At 41.6% G+C, this 21300-nt stretch overlaps 2 protein-coding genes across 5 annotated transcripts in view; one reads left to right on the forward strand and one right to left on the reverse strand.

Annotated features, from left to right (window-relative positions):
- LOC133561901 (lysosomal thioesterase PPT2-like) overlaps positions 1-21300 on the reverse strand; it is a 46376-nt gene that overhangs the window by 12079 nt on the left and 12997 nt on the right. Inside the window, exons 1-4 of one of the 4 annotated variants that reach the window (XM_061915550.1) lie at positions 5311-5530; positions 3795-3948; positions 435-530; positions 246-353 (exon numbers count right to left, since the gene is read on the reverse strand). In XM_061915550.1, the coding sequence (XP_061771534.1) occupies positions 246-353; positions 435-530; positions 3795-3948; positions 5311-5460 (508 nt within the window). In that variant the 5' untranslated portion in view covers positions 5461-5530. Of the gene's footprint in view, positions 1-245; positions 354-434; positions 531-3794; positions 3949-5310; positions 5531-21300 lie in introns of those variants that run through there. The other 3 variants (XM_061915548.1, XM_061915549.1, XM_061915551.1) reach the window with 3 other exon arrangements.
- dhx16 (DEAH (Asp-Glu-Ala-His) box polypeptide 16) overlaps positions 12827-21300 on the forward strand; it is a 58603-nt gene continuing 50129 nt past the window's right edge. The window contains exon 1 of the mRNA XM_061915542.1: positions 12827-12951. The gene's annotated coding sequence lies outside the window, so the exon portion shown is untranslated. The remainder of the gene's footprint in view (positions 12952-21300) is intronic.

Genomic DNA, 21300 nt, shown 5'->3' on the forward strand with positions numbered 1-21300 from the left:
GGTTTTCAAGCCATCTCCATGCAACCAGAAGGAGATTTTCTAACCTTTAACCTTATAATTTCTATACCCAATAACACATTGCAAGAATCTGTTTGAATAGAGAATCGTGTTGAATCCAGAATCGATTCTGACTCAAATCGTCACCCAAGGAATGGAAAATTTGATTCGAATTGTCAGGTGCCCAAACATCCCTGTTCAAAATACACCTCTATTCTATGATTTATGAAACAATCTTTGTAGCTTACCGTTCCAGTAACCGCAAACGGACACTTTCTGCCCGACGCCGTTGTAGCAAACTAGGAAGAGGGTTTTCTTGACACTGTCAGGAAACAAGTTGCGTAGGTATTCTGTGTCTGTTTGGAGGAAAGACAACGCCTGTGAGGTGAGAACACCGAGCTTTCTCAACTTGCCTTTTTTCGTATCGGATCCTCCACCTCCGTATTGGCCTGCCAGGGGCGATGACAGGGCAATAAAGGTGTGGACGTTGTGGTCGGGCGTCATGGAGAGAAGTGCTCGACAAATAAGACCCCCTGAGGAAGAGACGTTCATCCCTCACGTCATCGTGTACACCTGCACCGTGTTTCTGGAGGTAAGCACAGCCTGCAGGCAACATTCCCTCTGAGGTACGCGCCTGTGCAATTGCACACTGCGCACGGCAAATCTACGCCGCGCACAAAATCGAATAAAAAGATAAGAGCATAACAGTGTGCACGTCTGCCGTCGCTCACATGTGCGCCACTGAATGATGAAGGAGTTTTGGCTCACACATGTGAGTTTGCTCACACGTATGAAAAATTGGAGGGAAAATTGCCTGCAGGTCAGAGGTCATGATTCCTGTGGCTTTATACAGCTCTTGTTCTTTATGGATCTCATATGATTGAATTAATTCCTCCCTCGCCTAATCACACTTACAATTTCACTTCACTCTATTGCTGATTGTTTTCAAAACATATTTAACAAATTCTTGGCTTGAGTCAAACTTTTCCAAGGATGGAAATGGCAAATTTTACAATGGCTCCTAAAGTCAATACATTATGTACTACAGTGGTTCTCAAACTGTGTTCACCAAGTACCACCTCAGGAAAAAACCTGGCTCTCCAGGCACCACCATACCGATCAACATTACAGTACAGTTTCGTAGTAGGCCTAAGTATTCATCAAAACAGGGCAGCGGTTTGACTCAGCAAGTACATTGTAAGATTACCCACAGTTTGAACATTAACACTGTGTTTGAATATAGGAAAATAAAGCTGGTACATATTATTTATTTACTCCATTAATAATTTATTTTTTAAATACTAAATATTGGTATTATAAGTGTATATATTGTATCTGCTGATGTAGTTCTCTTGTAGTTGTAAAACTAAAGGAAAATGGCAATGCATATCGCAGCAGACACAAGACTTTGAAACAACATTGCAAAATAGTTTGATTTGTAAATTGATAAAAGGTTGATGTCCAATGTTTGATCAATGTAGTTGATTGGGAAATTATTAAATTTCAATAGTCAAATCAACGTCAGCCCCTGACCAAAAGCATGTCGTTTCAACGTTGTACTTGTGTTGTAAAATATTGGTTGGGAAATGACCAAATTTCCATGGTCAAATCAACGTCAAAAATCATGTTGTTCCAACGTTATATTGGAGTTGCTCAATGTTAGGACCCAATTCAGTCATATGCACCTCTGGATTTGTTTTGGTTTCTATGGGAATGATTTGGGTCCACCTGCCTCTGGTTAGTGGTCGGCACGCTCACCTGCAGTCGACCACTAATCAGAGAGCTATTTATTCACCTCTCTCGCCACACTTGTCCTGGCTTCTTTGTTTGCTTATCCAACAAGTTACGTGAGTGTTGCTTGTCTCTATTCTATTCTATGCTGGTAGCCTTAGCTTCCAGTGCAATGGGCACATTTTTCCGTCGGCTTGTTTCCTGTTTTCTGTACCTCCTTGATTTCTCAAGAATAAATCATGTTCCACCTGCAAGTCCTGTCGGGAGTGGTCCGTTTGCATCCCGGGGGGACCGAACCTCGCACCAAGCTCTTACCCTACCTAAACTTTATTTATACACCACTTTTCATTCACAGGCAAGTGGCGAACACAAAGTGCTGTACAAGAAAAGAAAAAGAGAAGAAGAGAAGAAATCATAAACACGCATTCTCACTCTCACACACACACACACACACACACACACACACTCGCACACACGCAAACAGCACTATTGACAATAACAAAAAAAAGTTTGGCATGGAACTGAAGATTTGGGGATAAAAAGCCACATTTGAGGTGTCCACACTGGAGAATAACTCAAATTAACGGCATCAAAAATAGTATAAAACATAATAAATATAATACATAAATAATATGAATATTACATTAATAAGTTAATAAAAACATCACATTGAGAGAATAATAGTAGTATAATTAATAACTAAGATAAAAAAAAACTATAAAATAACAAAAAACATAAGAATTTAAGTAATCAGTAAAAAGCCTGATTAAAAAGGTGTGTCTTAAGCCTATTTTTTTTTAAATATCAACACTCCCTGCAGTCCTGAGGCTTCCTGGCAAACTGTCCCACAAGTCGGGGCCGTAGTGGCTAAATGCCGCCTCACTGTGGGTCTTTGTTCTGGTATTTGTAAAGATAAAAGGCTAGTACCCGAGGACCTCAGGACCCGCGAGGGTTAATACAGTAAAAGCAGGTCAGTTAAATAGAAAGGTGCGAGGCCATTAAGACAGTTAAAAACTAATAATAAACATAGACTTAGACAAACTTTTATGATCCACAAGAAAATTGTTCTTCACAGTAGCTCAGTTACAATGATGGAAAGTGTAAGGATGGAAAGGACAATGAAAGTATAAATAGACTAAATATAGCGATATAACATATATACGTAATATTTACATAATATATGTACAGTATATTATATATACTGATAAATGATATTATGTCTTTATCATATATACAATATATGATATATATAGATTCTTAGAATTGACCCTGAAATGGACAGTAAGCCACCTCAGCGACTTTAAAACTGGTGTAATGTGCTCCCATCCTGTGGTCCTTGTCAACACAAATTGTTATTATTGTCATTATTATTATTTTTATTATCTTGTTCTTTTGCCTTTCTGTTTTCATCAGTAAAGCACACGTTGGGGCAGCAGTGTTTTAAAATTGTGCTACATAAAAAAAAAAAATCAACCCTGACCTTCACCTTGATAATCGTCGATCTCTACTTTTAAGATTTGTAATGAAGCCTTCATCTCAAAAGATGATCCATTTTTCTCATGTTTGGTGCTCATAAACAGACTTTGGGGACACATATTACACATTTAAAAGTATTTTTTGTATAATTTAGGACTCACAATGTGTCCATGCTATTTTCTATCTCATCTCCTACTCAGTGGCCTAGTGGGTAGAGTGTCAGCCCTAAGATCGGTAGGTTGTGAGTTCAAACCCCAGCCGAGTCATACCAAAGACTATAAAAAAAAATGGAACCCTTTACCTCCCTGCTTGGCATTCATCATCAAGGGTGGGAATTGGGGGTTAAATCACCATAAATGATTGCCGGGCGCAGCACTGCTACTGCCCGCTGCTACTCTCACTTCCCAGGGAGTGATCAAGGGGATGGTCAAATGCAGAGGACAAATTTCACCACACCTAGTGTGTGTGTGACAATCATTGGTACTTTAACTTCTAACTAAATCCCGCCTCCTACTTTTTAATCGCTAATGCATATATTTTGTTCAAGTGCGCACGCATTTAATTTTTGTGTGTGTGTGTTGCATGGATACCCTGGGAGAAGCACAGCAGGTGAACTCCGTGGGGAGCCTTTCTCATGATCGGCTCGACGGCCTTCCTGAAGCCTTCCACCTGTTTCCACAGCGGCTGGAGGCTGGCCATGTGGTCGTACACGTCCACCACCGTCACTTCCGTGCCGGGATGCGTCTGAAGAGCCAGGTAAGCGCCAGACAGACACAAAGAGACAGAGGGTGGATTGAGACAGCTGATTGAATCAAGTGTGTGATTACTGATCACGTCATCAGGCTCACCACAGAGAGGGTGAAAGCGACACTTCCCTGTTACTCACCGCACTTATGCGACACAAACCACAAGGAAATGAGTATGGATCATTTTAGTTGCTCCTCTGGCAAAAATGTGTACATATAAAGTACATATGTATATTTTTTTGGGCGTCAGCTAAGGAAGTGATGAGCATGTTTTTTTTTAAAGATGGACCCGGAACATTCCTGTGACTTCCAATCAGTCTACAATAATTATAAAATTATTCATTGTAGTGACACATCACTCAAATTTAGTATGATGATAATGTCACAAAAATCCTAATCCTGAGAGTATATTGCGGATTTTTTTCACCTTTTAGGTACATTTCTGCTCTATTTTAACCATAAATTTAGTTGCATTTCCCCGAATGCTAGGATTTTTACCTAAGAGGTATTTTTTAAATAATTGTACTATTATCATCATTTTAAAATGTGTTTAGTAAATGTATATATTTGTATTTGTATAATCCATCCATCCATTTTTCTACCGCTTATTCCCTTTCGGGGTCGCGGGGGGTGCTGGCGCCTATCTCAGCTACAATCGGGCGGAAAGCGGGGTACACCCTGGACAAGTCGCCACCTCATCACAGGGCCAACACAGATAGACAGACAACATTCACACTCACATTCACACACTAGGGCCAATTTAGTATTATTTGTATAATAATTAAAAAATTAGTTTTTTAAAAATGTTCTATTTTTCTATTTGTATAATAATTTTAAAATGTGTTTCTTAATAATTTATTTATTTTTTCTCAAAAAATGAATGGGACCCTAAGAAATAATTAAAGCCCAGCTAGGTTCAAAGTCCTCAGAGAGTTAAAAGTGTAAAAAACATATTTTACTTTACTTTGCTCAACTCTCGTAATTACCTTCGGTTAACTTCAGTTACAATTAGTGAACATGTCAACATTTTTTTTCTTTATTTTAAGCCTTTTAATGCCCATTGACGTACTTATGTCAGTTTTTCTATTTTTGAAAAATTTGCATAAAATTAGTTATCATCCATTGAGTACATTTTGAAGGGCTGTGGTACTTGGGTAAATATTATTAAAAAAGTATTATAATGTACCTGAAATTACATTTTTCATGTATGTCAACTAGTTCCATGGAGATTGAAAAATAACATTTTCCATTTGAAAGAAGGAAATGTCAACTTAGCTACTTTTAAAACATGAACACAGCGCAGTAATGTCCGTCCCAAGCTTTAAAGTATTAAAATGTGTTTTAATCCACAGTGTGGTACCTTGCGAATGAAGAGAGTCAGCGTTCGGAACTGCTTGGGTCCATCAAAGAGGCCATGCACGATGATGACCGGCCTGTAGGCCTTAACGCACACGCAGGGGAGCAGCAGCAGGAGCAGCACCGATCCACCACAGACTGCAAGAGTCCTCATCCCGGATGCGAGTGGAAGGTGTGTGTGCGTGCGTGTGCTTGCTGTCTGCAGATGTTTCCTCTTCAATATTTTTGAAGACGTGTGATGCAAGTAGCCCACCCACTGAGCACCCAGACTTCTCCATAGTTTGTGTGTGACTGACTGTATGTACAACATATGAGGTAGTACAAACCTCAAAACCAATGAAGTTGGCCCGTTGTGTAATTCGTAAATAAAAACAGGACACAATTAGTTGCAAATTCTTGTCAACTTACTGTATATTCAATTGAATAGACTGCAAAGACAAGAAATTTAATGTTAGAACTGAACTTATTTTTTTTAGCAAATAATCATTAACTTACAATTTAATGGCAGCAACACATTGCAAAAAAGTTGGCACAGGGGCATTTTTACCACTGTGTTACATGGCCTTTCCTTTTAACAACACTGAGTAGACGGTTTTGGAACTGAGGAGACCAATTTTTGAAGCTTTTCAGGTGGAATTATTTCCCATTCTTGCTTGATGTACAGTTTAAGTTGTTCAATAGTCCGGGGTTTCCGTTGTCGTATTTTACGTTTCATAATGCGCCACACATTTTCAATGGGACACAGGTCTGGACTACAGGCAGGCCAAGCAAGTACCCGCACTCTTTTACTAGGAAGCTACGCTGTGGTAACACGTAGCTTGGCATTGTCTTGCTGAAATAAGCAGGGGCATCCATGATTACGTTGCATGGATGGCAACACATGTATGTACCTTTCAGCATGAAAGGTACATACATGTGTGTAAGTTACAGATGTGTAAGTTACTCATGCCTTGGGCACTAATACACCCCCATACCATGACAGATGCTGGCTTTTGAACTTTGTGCCTAAAAAAATCCGGATGGTTCTTTTCCTCTTTGTTCCGGAGAACACGACGTCCACAGTTTCCAAAAACAATCTGAAAACTGGACTCGTCAGACTACAGAACACTTTTACACTTTGCATCAGTCCATCTTCGATGAGCTCGGGCCCAGCGAAGCCGGCGTTGTTTCTGGATGTTGTTGATAAATGGCTTTTGCTTTGGAAAGTAGAGTTTTAACTTGAACCTAGAGGTGAAGCAACGAACTGTAGTTACTGACATTGGTTTTCTGAAGTGCTCCTGAGCCCATGTGGTGATATCCTTTACACACTGATTTCGTTTTTTTCATGCAGTACCGCCTGAGGGATCCAAGGTCACGGGCATTCAATGTTATGTTCAATGATTTCTCCATATTCTCTGAAACTTTCGATGATATTACAGACCTCAAATGGTGAAATCTCTAAATTCCTTGCAATAGCTTGTTGAGAATTGCTGTTCTTAAACTGTTGAAAAATTTGCTCACTCATTTACATAGTGCGCATGCATCGATCTAGACGGCCGCTGCTGCAGTTCGCTCCGTCTTGTTTTTTTTGTCTTTGTTCGTTTTGTACTTTTGTATACTTTTACATTTAATCTACATTTACTTTTTATCAAGTCATGTCCTTCTAAACATGCAGTTTAGAAGTGTTTTGTTAGTCCTACTGACGGTGGAGACGCTACTGACGAGCTCAAACGGACAACAACAGTGGAGAGGCTCTTTCATCTACACCAGGGAACAGTTGTTAGCAGCACCAGTTGTTAGCATCCAGCTAACGGACCCGGCGCTAACTAACCAGATCCCGGAGGAGCTAAAAAGGACTTATGGAGGTGCTTGTGGCTGTCGAGGGAAAGGGACAAGCTCGAGACAAAAGAGGGCTGAAGCGAGGAGGGAGAGAAGGAGATATAAGCCATATAATCCTTCCGTTGTCATGTGTAACGTGCGCTCTCTGGCAAACAAAATGGATGAGTTGTCGGTGCTTGCCGGTAGTCAGAAAGATTATCGTGAGTGTAGCCTAATGTGTTTTACTGAGACGTGGCTGCACGACAATGTTCCGGATAGTAACGTCTCTATAAACGGCTTTGAAATGGTGCGCGCTAACCGGGACCGAACCAACAGCAAGCGGAAAGGAGGGGGGCTTGCTTTGTTTATTAATAATAAATATTGTCATCCCGGTTATATTACAATAAAAGAGCGCCACTGTGACCCGAATATAGAGATGTTACCTGTAGGACTCAGACCCTATTGTTTGCCCAGGGAGATTCTGCATGTTGTCGTGATGGCAGTATATATCCCCCCCACTGCTAACGCTGCAGCTGCCAGTGACGTCATCCACAGCTCCATAGCCAGACTACAAACCCGGCACCCGAAAGCCCTCATCCTCATCTCGGGGGATTTTAACCACATAACTATGGACAAATCACTCCCCAACTTCACTCAGTATGTCAGCTGCAACACCAGAGGAAATAAAATATTGGACCTGCTGTACGCAAACATCAAGGATGCGTATAGCTCCATAGCACTCCCAGAGCTGGGCCTGTCAGACCACAACCTCGTTAACCTCACCCCCTATGTGCCTCTGGTCAAAAGACTGCCTGTGACCAAAAAAACTGTGAGAAGGTGGTCATAAGGGGTCCAAGAGACACTACAAGGCTGTTTTGAGGTAACTGACTGGCAGGTGCTCATGGAGCCCCATGGTGAGGACATTGACGGGCTCACAGAGTGCATCACAGACTATATCAACTTCTGTGTTGACTCAAATGTCCCATCAAAGACGGTCACCTGCTACCCAAACAACAAGCCGTGGGTGGCCAAAGACATCAAAGCCATACTGAATGAGAAGAAGAGGGCATTCAATGCTGGCAACAGAGAGGAGGTGACAAGAGTTCAGGTGCTGTTGAAAACCAAACTAAAGGAGGCCAAGGAGAACTACAGGAGGAAGCTGGAAGGGAAGCTGAAGGACAACAACATGAAGGCGGTCTGGAGAGGTATGCAGACCATCACCGGCCTCAAACCGTCAAGGGGTAGGGGGGGTGAACGGAGACAAAGAGATGGCCAATGAGCTAAACCAGTTCTTTAACAGGTTTGACACAGTGGCTCCGACAAGCTCCTGCCCCCCACCCCCCCACCCCAAAAACATGCCAGCCGGGCCCCTGACAACTTCAGCGAACCAATCCAACCCCCCCCCCCCCCCCTCCTCACAGCCCCCCAACTCCAATGACTACCTCCCACTACCTAACACCTCACCCTCAGAAGGATGACCCCGCCCTCCCCCAACCACCTGAGACTCCCCCAGTGTGTCTGTATGCAGAACAGGTGAATGCACAGCTAAATAAATTACACACAGGCAAGGTCGCGGGTCCTGAAGGTGTGAGCCCCCAGCGTGCTCAAAGCCTGCGCCCCACAGCTGTGTGGTGTGCTCCAGCACATCTTCAACATGAGCCTTAGGCTGCAGAAAGTCCCCACACTGTGGAAAAACCTCATGCGTGGTCCCCATCCCCAAGTGCACGCGACCCAGCACATCAAAGGACTACAGGCCGGGGGCTCTAACCTCCCATATCATGAAGACCATGGTGAGATTGGTCCTGGAACAACTCCGCCCTACAGTCAAGCCCCACCTGGACTCACTCCAATTCGCCTACCAGGACGCAGTCCTCTACCTGCTGAACCGAGCCCACACCCACCTGGACAAGCCTGCAAGCAGTGTGAGGGTCATGTTTTTTTACTTTATCCAGTGCTTTCAATACCATACGGCCTGGGCTACTGGGTGTGAAGTTGGAGAGGATGCAGGTGGAGGCCCACTTGGTGTCCTGGGTTGTTGATTACCTGACTGACAGACCACAGTACGTGCGACTGCAGGACTGTGTCTGACAGGCTGGTCAGCAACACCGGGGCCCCGCAGGGTACAGTCCTCTCCCCCTTCCTCTTCACCATTTACACTACTGATTTCCACTATCAGTCAGAGTCCTGCCACCTTCAGAAGTTCTCTGATGACTCTGCGATAGTGGGGTGTATTGAGGATGGTGATGACGAGGAATACAGGACACTGGTGGAGGACTTTGTCACATAGTGTGGAAAGAACCACCTCTAGCTTAATGTGACGAAGACCAAGAAGCTGGTTGTGGACCTGGGAAGGAGGAGGAGTCCTTCAGCGACCCCTGTTTCCATCAGGGGGGTCGATGTGGACATGGTAGAGGATTACAAATACCTCGGTGTACACATGGACAACAAGCTGAATGGGTCAAAACACGCTGAGGCCCTCTACAAGAAGGGACAGAGCCGCCTCTACTTCCTCAGGAGGCTAGGATCCTTCAACGTCTGTACAAAGATGTTGAAGATGTTTTACGAGTCGGTGGTGGCGGGCGCTTTCTTGTATGCAGTGGCTTGCTGGGGCAGCGGACTGAGAGTGAGGGACACAAACAGACTAGAAAAGTTGGTAGAGAAGGTCAGTAATGTGATGGGAGTGGAGCTGGACTCTCTGACGGTGGTGTCAGAGAGGAGAAGTCTTGCAAAACTCCTAGGCATTATTAACACCTCCCACCGACTACACTCGGACCTTGCGGAGAGAATGAGGCTCAGACTCCCTAAATGCAACACGGAACATACCGACAGCTATCAGACTGTATAATGCATATGTTCCTTCTTGACTGCACTTAAATGTAGAATATATGTAGAATATATTTATACTATTCATATATTATATATATAATATATGTTATATATTATTTATTATTATTATTGTCTATTGTGAGCGAACTGTGGTGCTGAATTTCCCCCAGGGATCAATAAAGTACTTTCTATCTTATTCTAATCTATTCTATTCTATTTTTTGACAAAGTGGTGACCCTCGCTCCATCCTTGTTTGTGAATGACTGAGCATTTCATGGAAGCTGCTTTTATACCCAATCATGGTACCCACCTGTTCCCAATTAGCCTGTTCACCTTTGGGATCTTCCAAATAAGACTTTGATGAGCATTCTTCAACTTTCTCAGAATTTTTAGCGAATTGTGCCAACTTTATGGTGACTGTCTGTGCAACAGTCTCCCCACGTTAAACAAAATCACGCACAGGCATCCTCCATAAAGGAATACCCCCCTACCAGGAGGATCGTCATACTCACTTCGAGTGACTGCCGATGATGATGATGACCCCGCTTTCCGCCCGAATGCAGCCGAGATTGGCTCCAGCAACCCCGTGACCCCGAATGGGACGAGCTGTAGAAAATGGATGGCTGGATGGATGTATTCTGTTTTTATTTACGATTTACACAACTTGCCAACTTCACTGGTTTTGGGGTTTGTAAGTACAGTGCATCCGGAACGAGTCACAGCATTTCACTTTTTCCACATGTTGCTATGTTAGCAGCCTTATTCCAAAATTGTAATTTATTTTTTTTATTTTATTGCATTTGCAAAAATCTGTAAAAAAAAACAAAAAAAACTTTTTCACATTCTCTATGGGGTTTTGTGTGTAGAATTCTGAGAACGTAAGTAAATGTGTTCCATTGTGTGCGAGACGATTTACAGCTGTACTTTTCATTTATTTTCTGTTACGCCCATTCCCTAAGAAGAAGAAACCGCCACAACTGTAAAAAGTATCAATTGCCTATAAGGTTGTTAAACGTACACCTCCGCATAACATAGTAACATTATTAAAATTAAAGATAAACAAACCCATCAGGTGCTACACACTTTTTGTCATATTCTAGTACTGCAAAATAAGCATGTTCCCCGAGGTCACGTACATGGATAAAGGTGTCTGACTGATTCAGTACTACCGTTTTTATCTTTAATGTGAGGCAATCTTCCATGTGACAAAAGTCTCCACTACAGCATGTGCACAATGTAAAATTTGGTTATGTTCAAAATTGCACAACTGCTTTACGCCCAGTTTCATTTTCCTTTTTAAATAAATTACATGTAAAAACCTCATATGCATTTGTGCATTAAAATGACAATCAATACTCATGTATTGAGGTTAATTTTGTCTTTATTACGAGAGCTTTTTTTGGACACTGAATTTAAGCAAGTACATTAATACTTTTTTAACATCAAATTATGCTGACACTTTTATTGACTAAACATCCTATGAGCAAAATTCAGTGTGTAAAAATCCAGTCTTTTGAAATTCAGTGCAAACCTATTGGTTACTTTAAAAGTCAAGACTCACTTCTGGTGGATTAAGACTGATGCAATCAACCCTGTCCCAGAATCAGCTAATAGGTGGGTTGTAGAGATGCGCGGATAGGCAATTATATCATCTGCAACCGCATCACTAAAGTCGTCATCCACCCGCAATCCACCCGAACCAACATTTCATCAAAGCCACACCCACCCGCCACCTGCCCGTTGTTATATATCTAATATAGACGATGCAAGGCATTAGTGAGTTTAGGAAGTGTAACTCCCTCCAAATAGCACAGACACAATGGCTTTCTTGAACTGATTTATTTGAAGGCTTCCTTTCCCTTCAAATTCACCGTGAAAACTGTAATAAATAAAGCACGTTACAAACGTAAAAATAATAACATGCACAGCATGTGGATCAAACATTTTACCAAGTGAAATACCAACAAATGACAAATACCTCGTTGGCCATACCCGGAAGTAGCTTCCTTACATCCGTCGACAGAACAAACGAGACACTTCAAAATAAAAGTATGCCCACATACTGTTTCAAAGAGTGCTGCTCGTTTTTCGTATGTGGGTAACAACATTTAACTATTTATAAAGGGTTGATTTCTATAGGCTAGTAAGGTAAAGTGTTGTACCTGACAAGTTTGGGCTACCTTGCTTCTGCAGCCTTCATCAGAGGTGTCACGTGATGTTAGCATGACGTTGTCTGTGACGTGATATATGGATTGTACCATCAAGAGTTGTCAGGTACAACACTTTACCTACTAGCCTATATAAATAAACCATTTATAAATACATGTCAGTAGGCTAAATGAACCTCTTCAACATAACATTTAACTATGTATAATGTAGCGGCAGGCTACGGGGTGTTAGCCAATGACTTTGGCTGGGGCGTGGGACTTCCGGTAGAGATAGGGAAGTGATGTTATCGACAGGAAGTGAGAGTTCGCCTTGTCCCGGGAAAAGCGTCAGAGACATGAGAGCTGTTGTGTGGTTGTATTACATCTTGTGCAATAAAGACAAGACAAACGAAGAAGTTTTATGAGCCTACGTTCCTGGGATTATTACAATATATATTTCCGAATTGGTTCAACCGCCACCCGCCCGGATCTATTTAAAATCAATTTTTTCGTCATGTCACCCGCCCGACCCGCGGTTTATCTGCGGACTCCGCGGTTGTGACCGCAAACCGCGCATCTCTAGTGGGTTGTAATCACGTGACCTAGAGGCACATCCGGGCACTTCCGGGTTCTGCCCTATTGATTATTAACCTGAATCAGTGCAGATTTAGGCTTATTTTGAAAGGTTCGGAAGCAAATATATAAAAGCGATCATAAAAAAAATATTTCAAATGGGATGGAGTGGATTTTTACACTCTAAAGAAAAATATATATTTTTAAAGATTTCAATCATTTATCGTCACCAAGAGGTTAATGCTACCTCACTTCAGAGTTCAGGTGCTGCTGAAGACCAAACTCAGGGAGGCCAAGGAGAGGTATGCAGACCTTCACCGGCCTCAAACCATCGGGGGTTCGGGGGTGGACGGAGACAAAGGGAGGGAGGACCAATGTGCTAAACCAGTTCTTTAACAGGTTTGACACAGTGGCTCCGACAAGCTCCTATTTGCCCATTGAAATGTTACCAGACCTCCCGCTTTATTTATTCTGTAGATTGCCTGAACAATTTCATGCACTAAATTTTGTCTTGTTTCTGATGCTATGTTTTTTATGCTCATCAATCTGGAGTATGAGCACACGACCGCTTTTCTTGCTTTATTTTCCTCTGTCCAATTAACTGCCATATAAATTGCGACCAAATTCCCGGTAAAAAAATCTATAAATTATCGCTGATTCTTTTTTCAATTACAATGTTTCCTAGTGGGATAACTACTGCAGCTCTTACTTAATATTTATAGTTTTTGATGCATCCGTACATATTGTGGCATTGTTTAAAAATGTTTCCTCAATACATTGTTATATTTGGTAATTATTTAAACTTCTATTCTTTAATACTTGCATATCTACATCTAGGGATTGGTAGTGTAGGGGATTGGTACTGTCGGGCTAACTTTAATATTGTCAATTTGAACTTTGGGCTTCACGGTGGGAGAGGGGTTAGTGCGTCTGCCTCACAATACAAAGGTCCTGAGTAGTCAGGGTTCAATCCCGGGCTCGGGATCTATCTGTGTGGAGTTTGCATGTCCTCCCCGTGAATGCGTGGGTTCCCTTCGGGTACTCCGGCTTCCTCCCTCCTCCAAAGACATGCACCTGGGGATAGGTTGATTGGTGACACTAAATTGGCCCTGGTGTGTGAATGTGAGTGTGAATGTTGTCTGTCTATCTGTGTCGGCCCTGCGATGAGGGGTGACTTGTCCAGGGTGTAAACCACCTTCCGCCTGATTGTAGCTGAGATAGGCACCAGCGTCCCCCGAAACCCCCAAAGGGGAATAATTGGTAGGAAATGGATGGATGGATGGATGAATTTGAACTTTTTCACATATGTCTCCTATTATCCACCCGAAACTATTCATCTTATTGTTCTCCTCTTCTTGGCAGTTTAGCAGCACTTGGTGAGTTTGATGTCCTTGCTTGGACCCTTTTAAGTTTGCTCAATATCCTGCTGACAGTTGATCTTCTCTTATGTCTAAAGATGTTTCATTCATTTCTACTTGTAATGATGCCACTGGGGTTGTTTTAGTAGCTCCACAATCCACCTTAATGCCCATGACTGGATCCTGTCTATTTTCCCAAGTAATGTTTTTGAAGCAGATTGAAAAATGATGCATCTATAATCAATAACAGATCGAATTAAAGTGAATATATATTCCTTTCCATGCCTGTCTATCAGCCCCCAAATCTTTACCCCTTTAAGCCCTCATTATATTTAACACCTTTTTACTTTTCTCCACTATTTAACTGATGTGGGTTGACCAGTTAATATATTCATCAAACCATATTCCTAGATATTTAAATACTTGTACCCATTCTATATTTTCTCCATAAACTTTAATTTGGAGCTTGTTTTGAACCTTCCTCTTTGTAAAATTAATGACTTTAGTTTTCTCAACAGAGAATCTTAAACCCAAAGCAGTTACCCATTCTTGAACATTATTTACCGCTTTTTGAATCTCCCTTTCCATATGATTTTTATTTCTACCTCTCTTCCACATGACTCCATCATCAGCAAACAGTGACACCTCTACTAACCCTTCCACTTTACTAAACACTTCATTTATCATTATCGAAAAAAGTACTGGACCTATTATACTCCCTTGCGGGGTGCCATTTTCCACTTCTTCGACTATATTAATTCTCTAATTTTACTAAAATGTTTCTACTTGTTAAGAAGTATTTTATCCAACTGTACATTTTTCCTGTAATCCCAATATTATTTAATTTTATCAGCAACTCCTGTTTTCACAACATATCATAAGCTTTCTCTATGTCAAAAAATACTGCAATTATAATTTATTTATTCATTTGGCCTTTTCTAATTTCCTCTTCCAGGTGCACTGCAGGTTCGTTTGTGTTTCTTGCTTTCCGAAATCCACTTTGGTAGTTTTCTATTATTTCTTTTGACTCTAAATAACAAACTAGTTTTTCATAAATAATGTTTTCCATAACTTGACCCAAATTTGAAGTCAATGCTATTGGCCTATAATTACCTGCCTCTTTGGGGTCTTTTCCTGGTTTGCATATTGGAATCATCACGGCTACTTTCCACTCACCTGATAATTTTCCTTCTTCGTATATCCTATTACATAATTTCCAAACGACTTCTTAGCCTATGTTACCTAAATTTTTGATCATCTGGTAACTCACCTGGTCTTTTCCTGTTTCAATATTAAGACCATTACGTTATCTACAGTCATTTCCCCAATATTTAAATTAAATGTTTCTTCTCTCTTTTCTTTTTCTACATTTTTGAAATTATCATTGCTGCTCACTTTAAAAAATGTTTTTGCCAAATGTTCTGCTTTTTCTTTTCTTCCTACCACACACTGTGCCCCATCTTTCATCACAGGATTTTTATGTTCACTTCTGATCCCTGACATTTTCTTTTACATTCCCCACACCACCTACTGGAGTAGTTATATTCATTGATTCACAAAATGTTCTCTAATATTCTTTTTTTCGTCTTTTTAATAACATCTCTTAATTACTGGATCATATCTTGAAAATTATGTGTCCTTCTTAATATTTATTAATGTTGCTTTATTCCATTTTTGTATTGCGTTCACAGCAATACCTTCCTTCTTTTCCTCAATCTACTCCTTGGTATGCTCTGTTTGGCTGCTTCCATTATGCACTTTGTAATATCTGCATTAAGTTGTTCGATATCTTGATTTACTGTATATCAACTTCCTTTAATGTCATGTCTGTAATTTCCCTAAACTGGCGACTTGTCCAGGGTGTACACCGCCTTCCGTTTGAGTGCAGCTATGATAGGCTCCAGCAACCCCTGCAACCCGAAAGGGACAAGCGGTAAAAAATGGATGGATGGAGGTTCAAAGTCGGCATGATTGTACTTCCACTTTCCTTAGTGCTTACTGACCTTTGGTTTATGTTTACAGTATGTGAATGAAAATTGGGTAGTGAGCACTTCCTAAAGAACTGTCTTTATTTACTTCCCACTCCACTTTTCCTGCTAACCCCTGTGACACTGATGCTAAATCTATTGCTGTTTCTTTACCCGTAACTACATTTAACCGTGTTCTCGACCCATTATTCACCAATTATTTTTCCTCCAAAAATACTTCCAATTCCAGTCATCCCTTTCACCCCATGCGCATTAAAGTCACCACACCAAATAATATTGCCACACCAGTGCTCAACTATTGTTTCTAGTTGCTGTATTTGTAGTTTCTTGCGTGGATTATAGAAGTTTATCACTTTATACCTTTCTTTATTATTCCATATTTCCACTCCTACCATTTCTAGTTCTTGTGTTATTTTTAACATTGTATAAGGCATGTCTTCTTTAATAAATATGGCACACCCTCTCCTTGCCCATCATTCCTATCTTTACGTATTGTTATATATCCTTTTATTATAAAGTTCAAATTTGGCTTCAGCCATGTTTCTTGAATACATATTATATGTGGTTTAGTTGTCATATTATTAACAAATCCCTTTAACACCGGTCCGTTTGCTAATAAACTTCTGGCATTCCACTGAACAATTAACATGGCTTTAGATTGTGGTCACATGACTCCTTTTCATCTACTCGCTATAGTTCACCTTCACCTGTTCCTGTGACGTTTTGCTGGCATTGTAGTGCGGGTTCGTTTTCTCAATTGATGCAGTCGGAGTTGGACACGGCGTGAAGGTAAGAAATGAAGATTTATTTAACACTAACAAAATAGACTAGGAACAAAAACACTTGCACAATGCACTAAAGACAAAACAAACAGAACTATCATGGGAACTAGAAGGAACAAAAAGCGCTAGCATGTGAGCTAGGGACAAACAACGGAATAGCGTAGAAGCTAACAAGTACAAAAAAGTATTTTACCACGAGCGGAAATAGCGATGTCACCTGTTGCATCGATCAGCAAACTAGACTGAGAGACCGTATTAACAAAAAGGGCAGGCTTAAATAAAGGAGATAATCACAGACCAGGTGCGCGTGAAAAACAAGATGCAGGTGACACTAATGCGTGGCTATGGCAACGGAAACAAACAGGAAGTGCCTCCAGGAACTAAGGAAGACAAAAACCAAACAAGATGTGATAACAAAACAGAACAAAACCAGAAAATGACATGATCCGAGCAGCGGATCATGACAGTTCCCAAAATAATTATTTTACATTTAAGAAATTTGCTGCTGCTTTGACGATTATTTTGATCTTTTCAGTGTTATTTCTTGCCCGTATATCCATCCATCCATTTTGTATTGCTTATTCCCTTCAGGGTCGCGGGGGGCGCTCGAGCATATCTCAGTATATCCATCCATCCATCAATTTCCTACGGTTTATTCCTGTAGCGGTAAAGTCCTATACTATTACTGCTACTGGTTGCCGAATATAAATGAAGCTAGTTCAGACGTGTGCTGCCGGCTAATAATTGATGTCCAAAATTGTGTCCATGTTTAACAAAAATATTTAATTTCATAAAGTCACATTTATATAACACACTTTGTACAAAAACAGAAAATACACGGGAGCAAACAAATACCAGCATGGCACAGTCAAAAACTGTTGCGCCTCTACTCAGCAACACCTGAGCAACATCCCGACTCCTCCCTAAATAGACAGGCACTTGGCTTTGGAGCCAACCCCTTTAGTGATGTCATCAATTTGACAGACCGAAAGTGTATTTGGCTCTAACACACCAGCCCCTAATTGCTACTGGCGTGATGAACAGAGCAATTTAATTTGAAATAAATAAAACGAAAATAGAGCCATAATACTAAAACAAACCCTCTTAGGGTTTCATGTTTCCTTTTGCAATAATGGAGTTATTTTACTCCATGCCTTCACATAGAAGGCATACAGGTATCTTTGTAACAGGTCTTTAGATGATAATCGTTTTTGTTTGCAGACAAACTTTTTTCATTTGTCCACTTTTGTCACTCTTGTAGCAACGGTAAATATTCATGAAACCACCTGTTCCAAAAAAGGTCAGCGATATATTGACTCTGCCTCCATTCATGGCCTGCATTTCCTTATGCACATCCAATACAGGTGATCTATTACCAACAGTACATGTAGACTGTAGCTGTCTTCTTTTCCTACTCCTTGCCATCAGCTTTCTTCGTCACCTTGGGGGTAGGAGAGCTTTTCTTCTTCTCAGTTTCCTCCTCTTCTTCTCCCAAAGGACTCTTGGGGTCGTTTTCTTCCTCCTCTTTCGGGGAACTCCTCTCTTTTTGGACTTGCCATAGTCGCTGTCCTCGTCATCTTCCACCATGAAGTCTTTATCACTGCCAGACTCATCAGGATCCAGGTAAGCTTCCTCTGGGTCATCCTGCTCTTCATCCTCACGGCCTCCATCACCCAGAAGGATTTCCCGCTGTTTCGACACGGCCTTGAAGACTGCCTGGCGTATTGTTCGCATTCGACTGACTTTATTTTCATTGTCACTGTCATCTGCGCTCCGTTTTCTTTTTGGTGTCTTCTTGCTGGGCTTCTCTATCTTGGGCTTCTTTCCCTTTTTTGACATATCTTCTTGATCTCTGGGACCCTGCTCATTGAAATCATGCATGTACTTGTTCATAAGCAGTTCCTCCAAACTGTTAACGATTGTGCGGTTAACAGTAACTGTGGGGCTCCTATTATGCGTGTCATTGCTTTGTAATGGCCCATTAATCACCCACCCCAATAGGGTTCTGACAGCATAAGGTCCATCTCCGTGGCTGTTAATCACCTCCCGTGGTTCTATTAACTTGGAGGCGTTGGTACCAATTAACAGGTCCACGTTGGCAGTTATGCGAGGAATTTTGATGCCTTGGAGGTAAGGCCACTTATCAAGTTGTACCTCACTAATCAGATTGTTAGTGTACACGGGCATCTGCCTTTGAGTGAAGACATCAGGAAGCTCCAAAAACTTACTACAAGTAAGCTCAGAGATTTCCAGACCATTTACAATGCTGCTCGGGACCACCTTACTGTGCCCCATGGTACGCAAGTGGATTTTAGTTTTTCGGCCTTCTGTGTTCAGCCTGTTCACCAATTGTTCAGAACAGAAGGTCCCTGTGCTTCCTGGATCTAGGAAAGCATATGTCTGGATTATCTTGCTGCCCTTTGAGCACTTCACTTGAACGGGCAGGATAGGTAAACTTCCATATTTGCCAGCCCCTGTATGGCCACAAGTTGATGATGTAGTGCAAATATCTGCTTTTACCTTTGGAAGTTGGCTATTTTCTCCACTTTCCAGATGCCTGCTGTCAATATGTAGCACTTTGGGATGCGTCTTGTTGCAGTAAGAGCAAGTGATGCTCCTGCCGCAACTCTTGCTCAGGTGCCCTGTGCACAGGCAACCAAAACACAGGCCCTTTTCTTTTAGAAAGTCAAGCTTTTCCCTATGTGCCTTATTTTCCAGTATCGGACAGTGCTCCAATGCATGTTCACTTTTACAGTAAAGACAGGAAATAGAGTTCGTCTTGGAGGTGTTCACAAATTCATTGAGGTGTGGAGCCGGTTTAGGTCTAGTGGCAACTCTCACATGAGTTGCGAAACTGTTCCTTCTGAACTGTGATTTGCTTTGATGTATAGGCTTGGGTTTGGTTACTGTTTTATTTCGAGGGATGTCCTGAATGTCGCCAAAGACAGGATCTGAAGCAATTCTGACCTGCTGTTCAATGAATTTCACAATGTCTGTGAAACAAGCACGTCGCTTTTGTTGGTCAACAATGTCGGCTGCTTTTCCTCTCCACTGGTCCCTTAATTTGTATGGAAGCTTTTGTATGAGCATCTTCATGCTAGCTGGCATGTTGAGATCGTCCAAGTACTGCAGCTCATCCATGGCATTGGAGCATTCTCGTAAGTACAGTGCAAAAGCTTGGAGATTTTTTACATCCTCAGACTTGATGTTTGGCCAAACCATAATTTTGTCCAGGTAGGCTGCTGTTATTTTTGAAGGATTTCCAAAGTGTTCCCTTAGTAGGCGTTTTGCTGTAGCATAACCTCTCTCTGTAGGCATATAGAGGCAACTGCGCACCAACTCTCTGGGCTGTCCTTTGGTAAACTGTTCTAGATAGTATAACCAGTCACCACGATCATTGGTTTCAAAAGCTTTTATGAAAGCCTGAAACTGAATGGGTCACCTTAAAAAAACAGAATTTGTCTGTGTGGAAGTAATTGGGAGGTTTGTGCTTGAACCAGGAGTGCCATCAGTTCATTTTGCCTCTGTAATACAGTGTGGAATTCACCTGTATTACAGGTGAATAAACAACTCGCCTTTAGGTGAGGCAGTTTTTGACTTAAATGTAGCGGTAAAGTCCTATACTATTACTGCTACTGGTTACCGAATATAAATGAAGTTAGTTCAGACGTGTGCAGCCGGCTAATAATTGATGTCCAAAATTGTGTCCATGTTTAACAAAAATATTTAATTTCATAAAGTCACATTTATATAACACACTTTGTACAAAAACAGAAAATACACGGGAGCAAACAAATATATCAGCCTGGCACAGTCAAAAACTGTTGCGCCTCTACTCAGCAACACCTGAGCAACATCCCGACTCCTCCCTAAATAGACAGGCACTTGGCCTTGAAGCCAACCCCTTTAGTGACGTCATCAATTTGACAGACAGAAAGTGTATTTGGCTCTAACAATTCCCTTTGGGGTAGCGGGGGGCGCTGGTGCCTATCCATCCATCCATTTTCTACCGCTTGTCCCTTACGGGGTCGCAGGGGGCGCTGGTGCCTATCTCAGCTACAATCAGTCGGAAGTCAGGGTACACCATGGACAAGTCGCCACCTCATCGCAGGGCCAACACAGATAGACGGACAACATTCACACTCACATTCACACACTAGGGCCAATTTAGTGTTGCCAATCAACCTATCCCCAGGTGCAGTCTATGGAGGTTGGAGGAAGTCGGAATACCCGGAGGGGACCCGCGCATTCACGGGTAGGACATGACATGCAAACTCCACACAGAAAGATACCGAGCCCGGGATTGAACCCAGCACTACTCAGCACCTTCGTATTGTGAGGCAGACGCTAACCCCTCTACCACCGTGCTGCCCATCTCAGTATATGTTTTATATTATTTTTACACACTGTATTTTGACAAAATTATTTTTTTCCAAGACACGCAGATTTTGCTTACACATTTTATCAAATGAAATTTCAGCATAATTTGAGGTGGAAAAAAAAACACCAACCTGGAATTTACA

This window comes from Nerophis ophidion, linkage group LG11 (genome assembly GCF_033978795.1).
Source record: "Nerophis ophidion isolate RoL-2023_Sa linkage group LG11, RoL_Noph_v1.0, whole genome shotgun sequence".
In the NCBI taxonomy this organism is placed as follows: domain Eukaryota; kingdom Metazoa; phylum Chordata; class Actinopteri; order Syngnathiformes; family Syngnathidae; genus Nerophis; species Nerophis ophidion.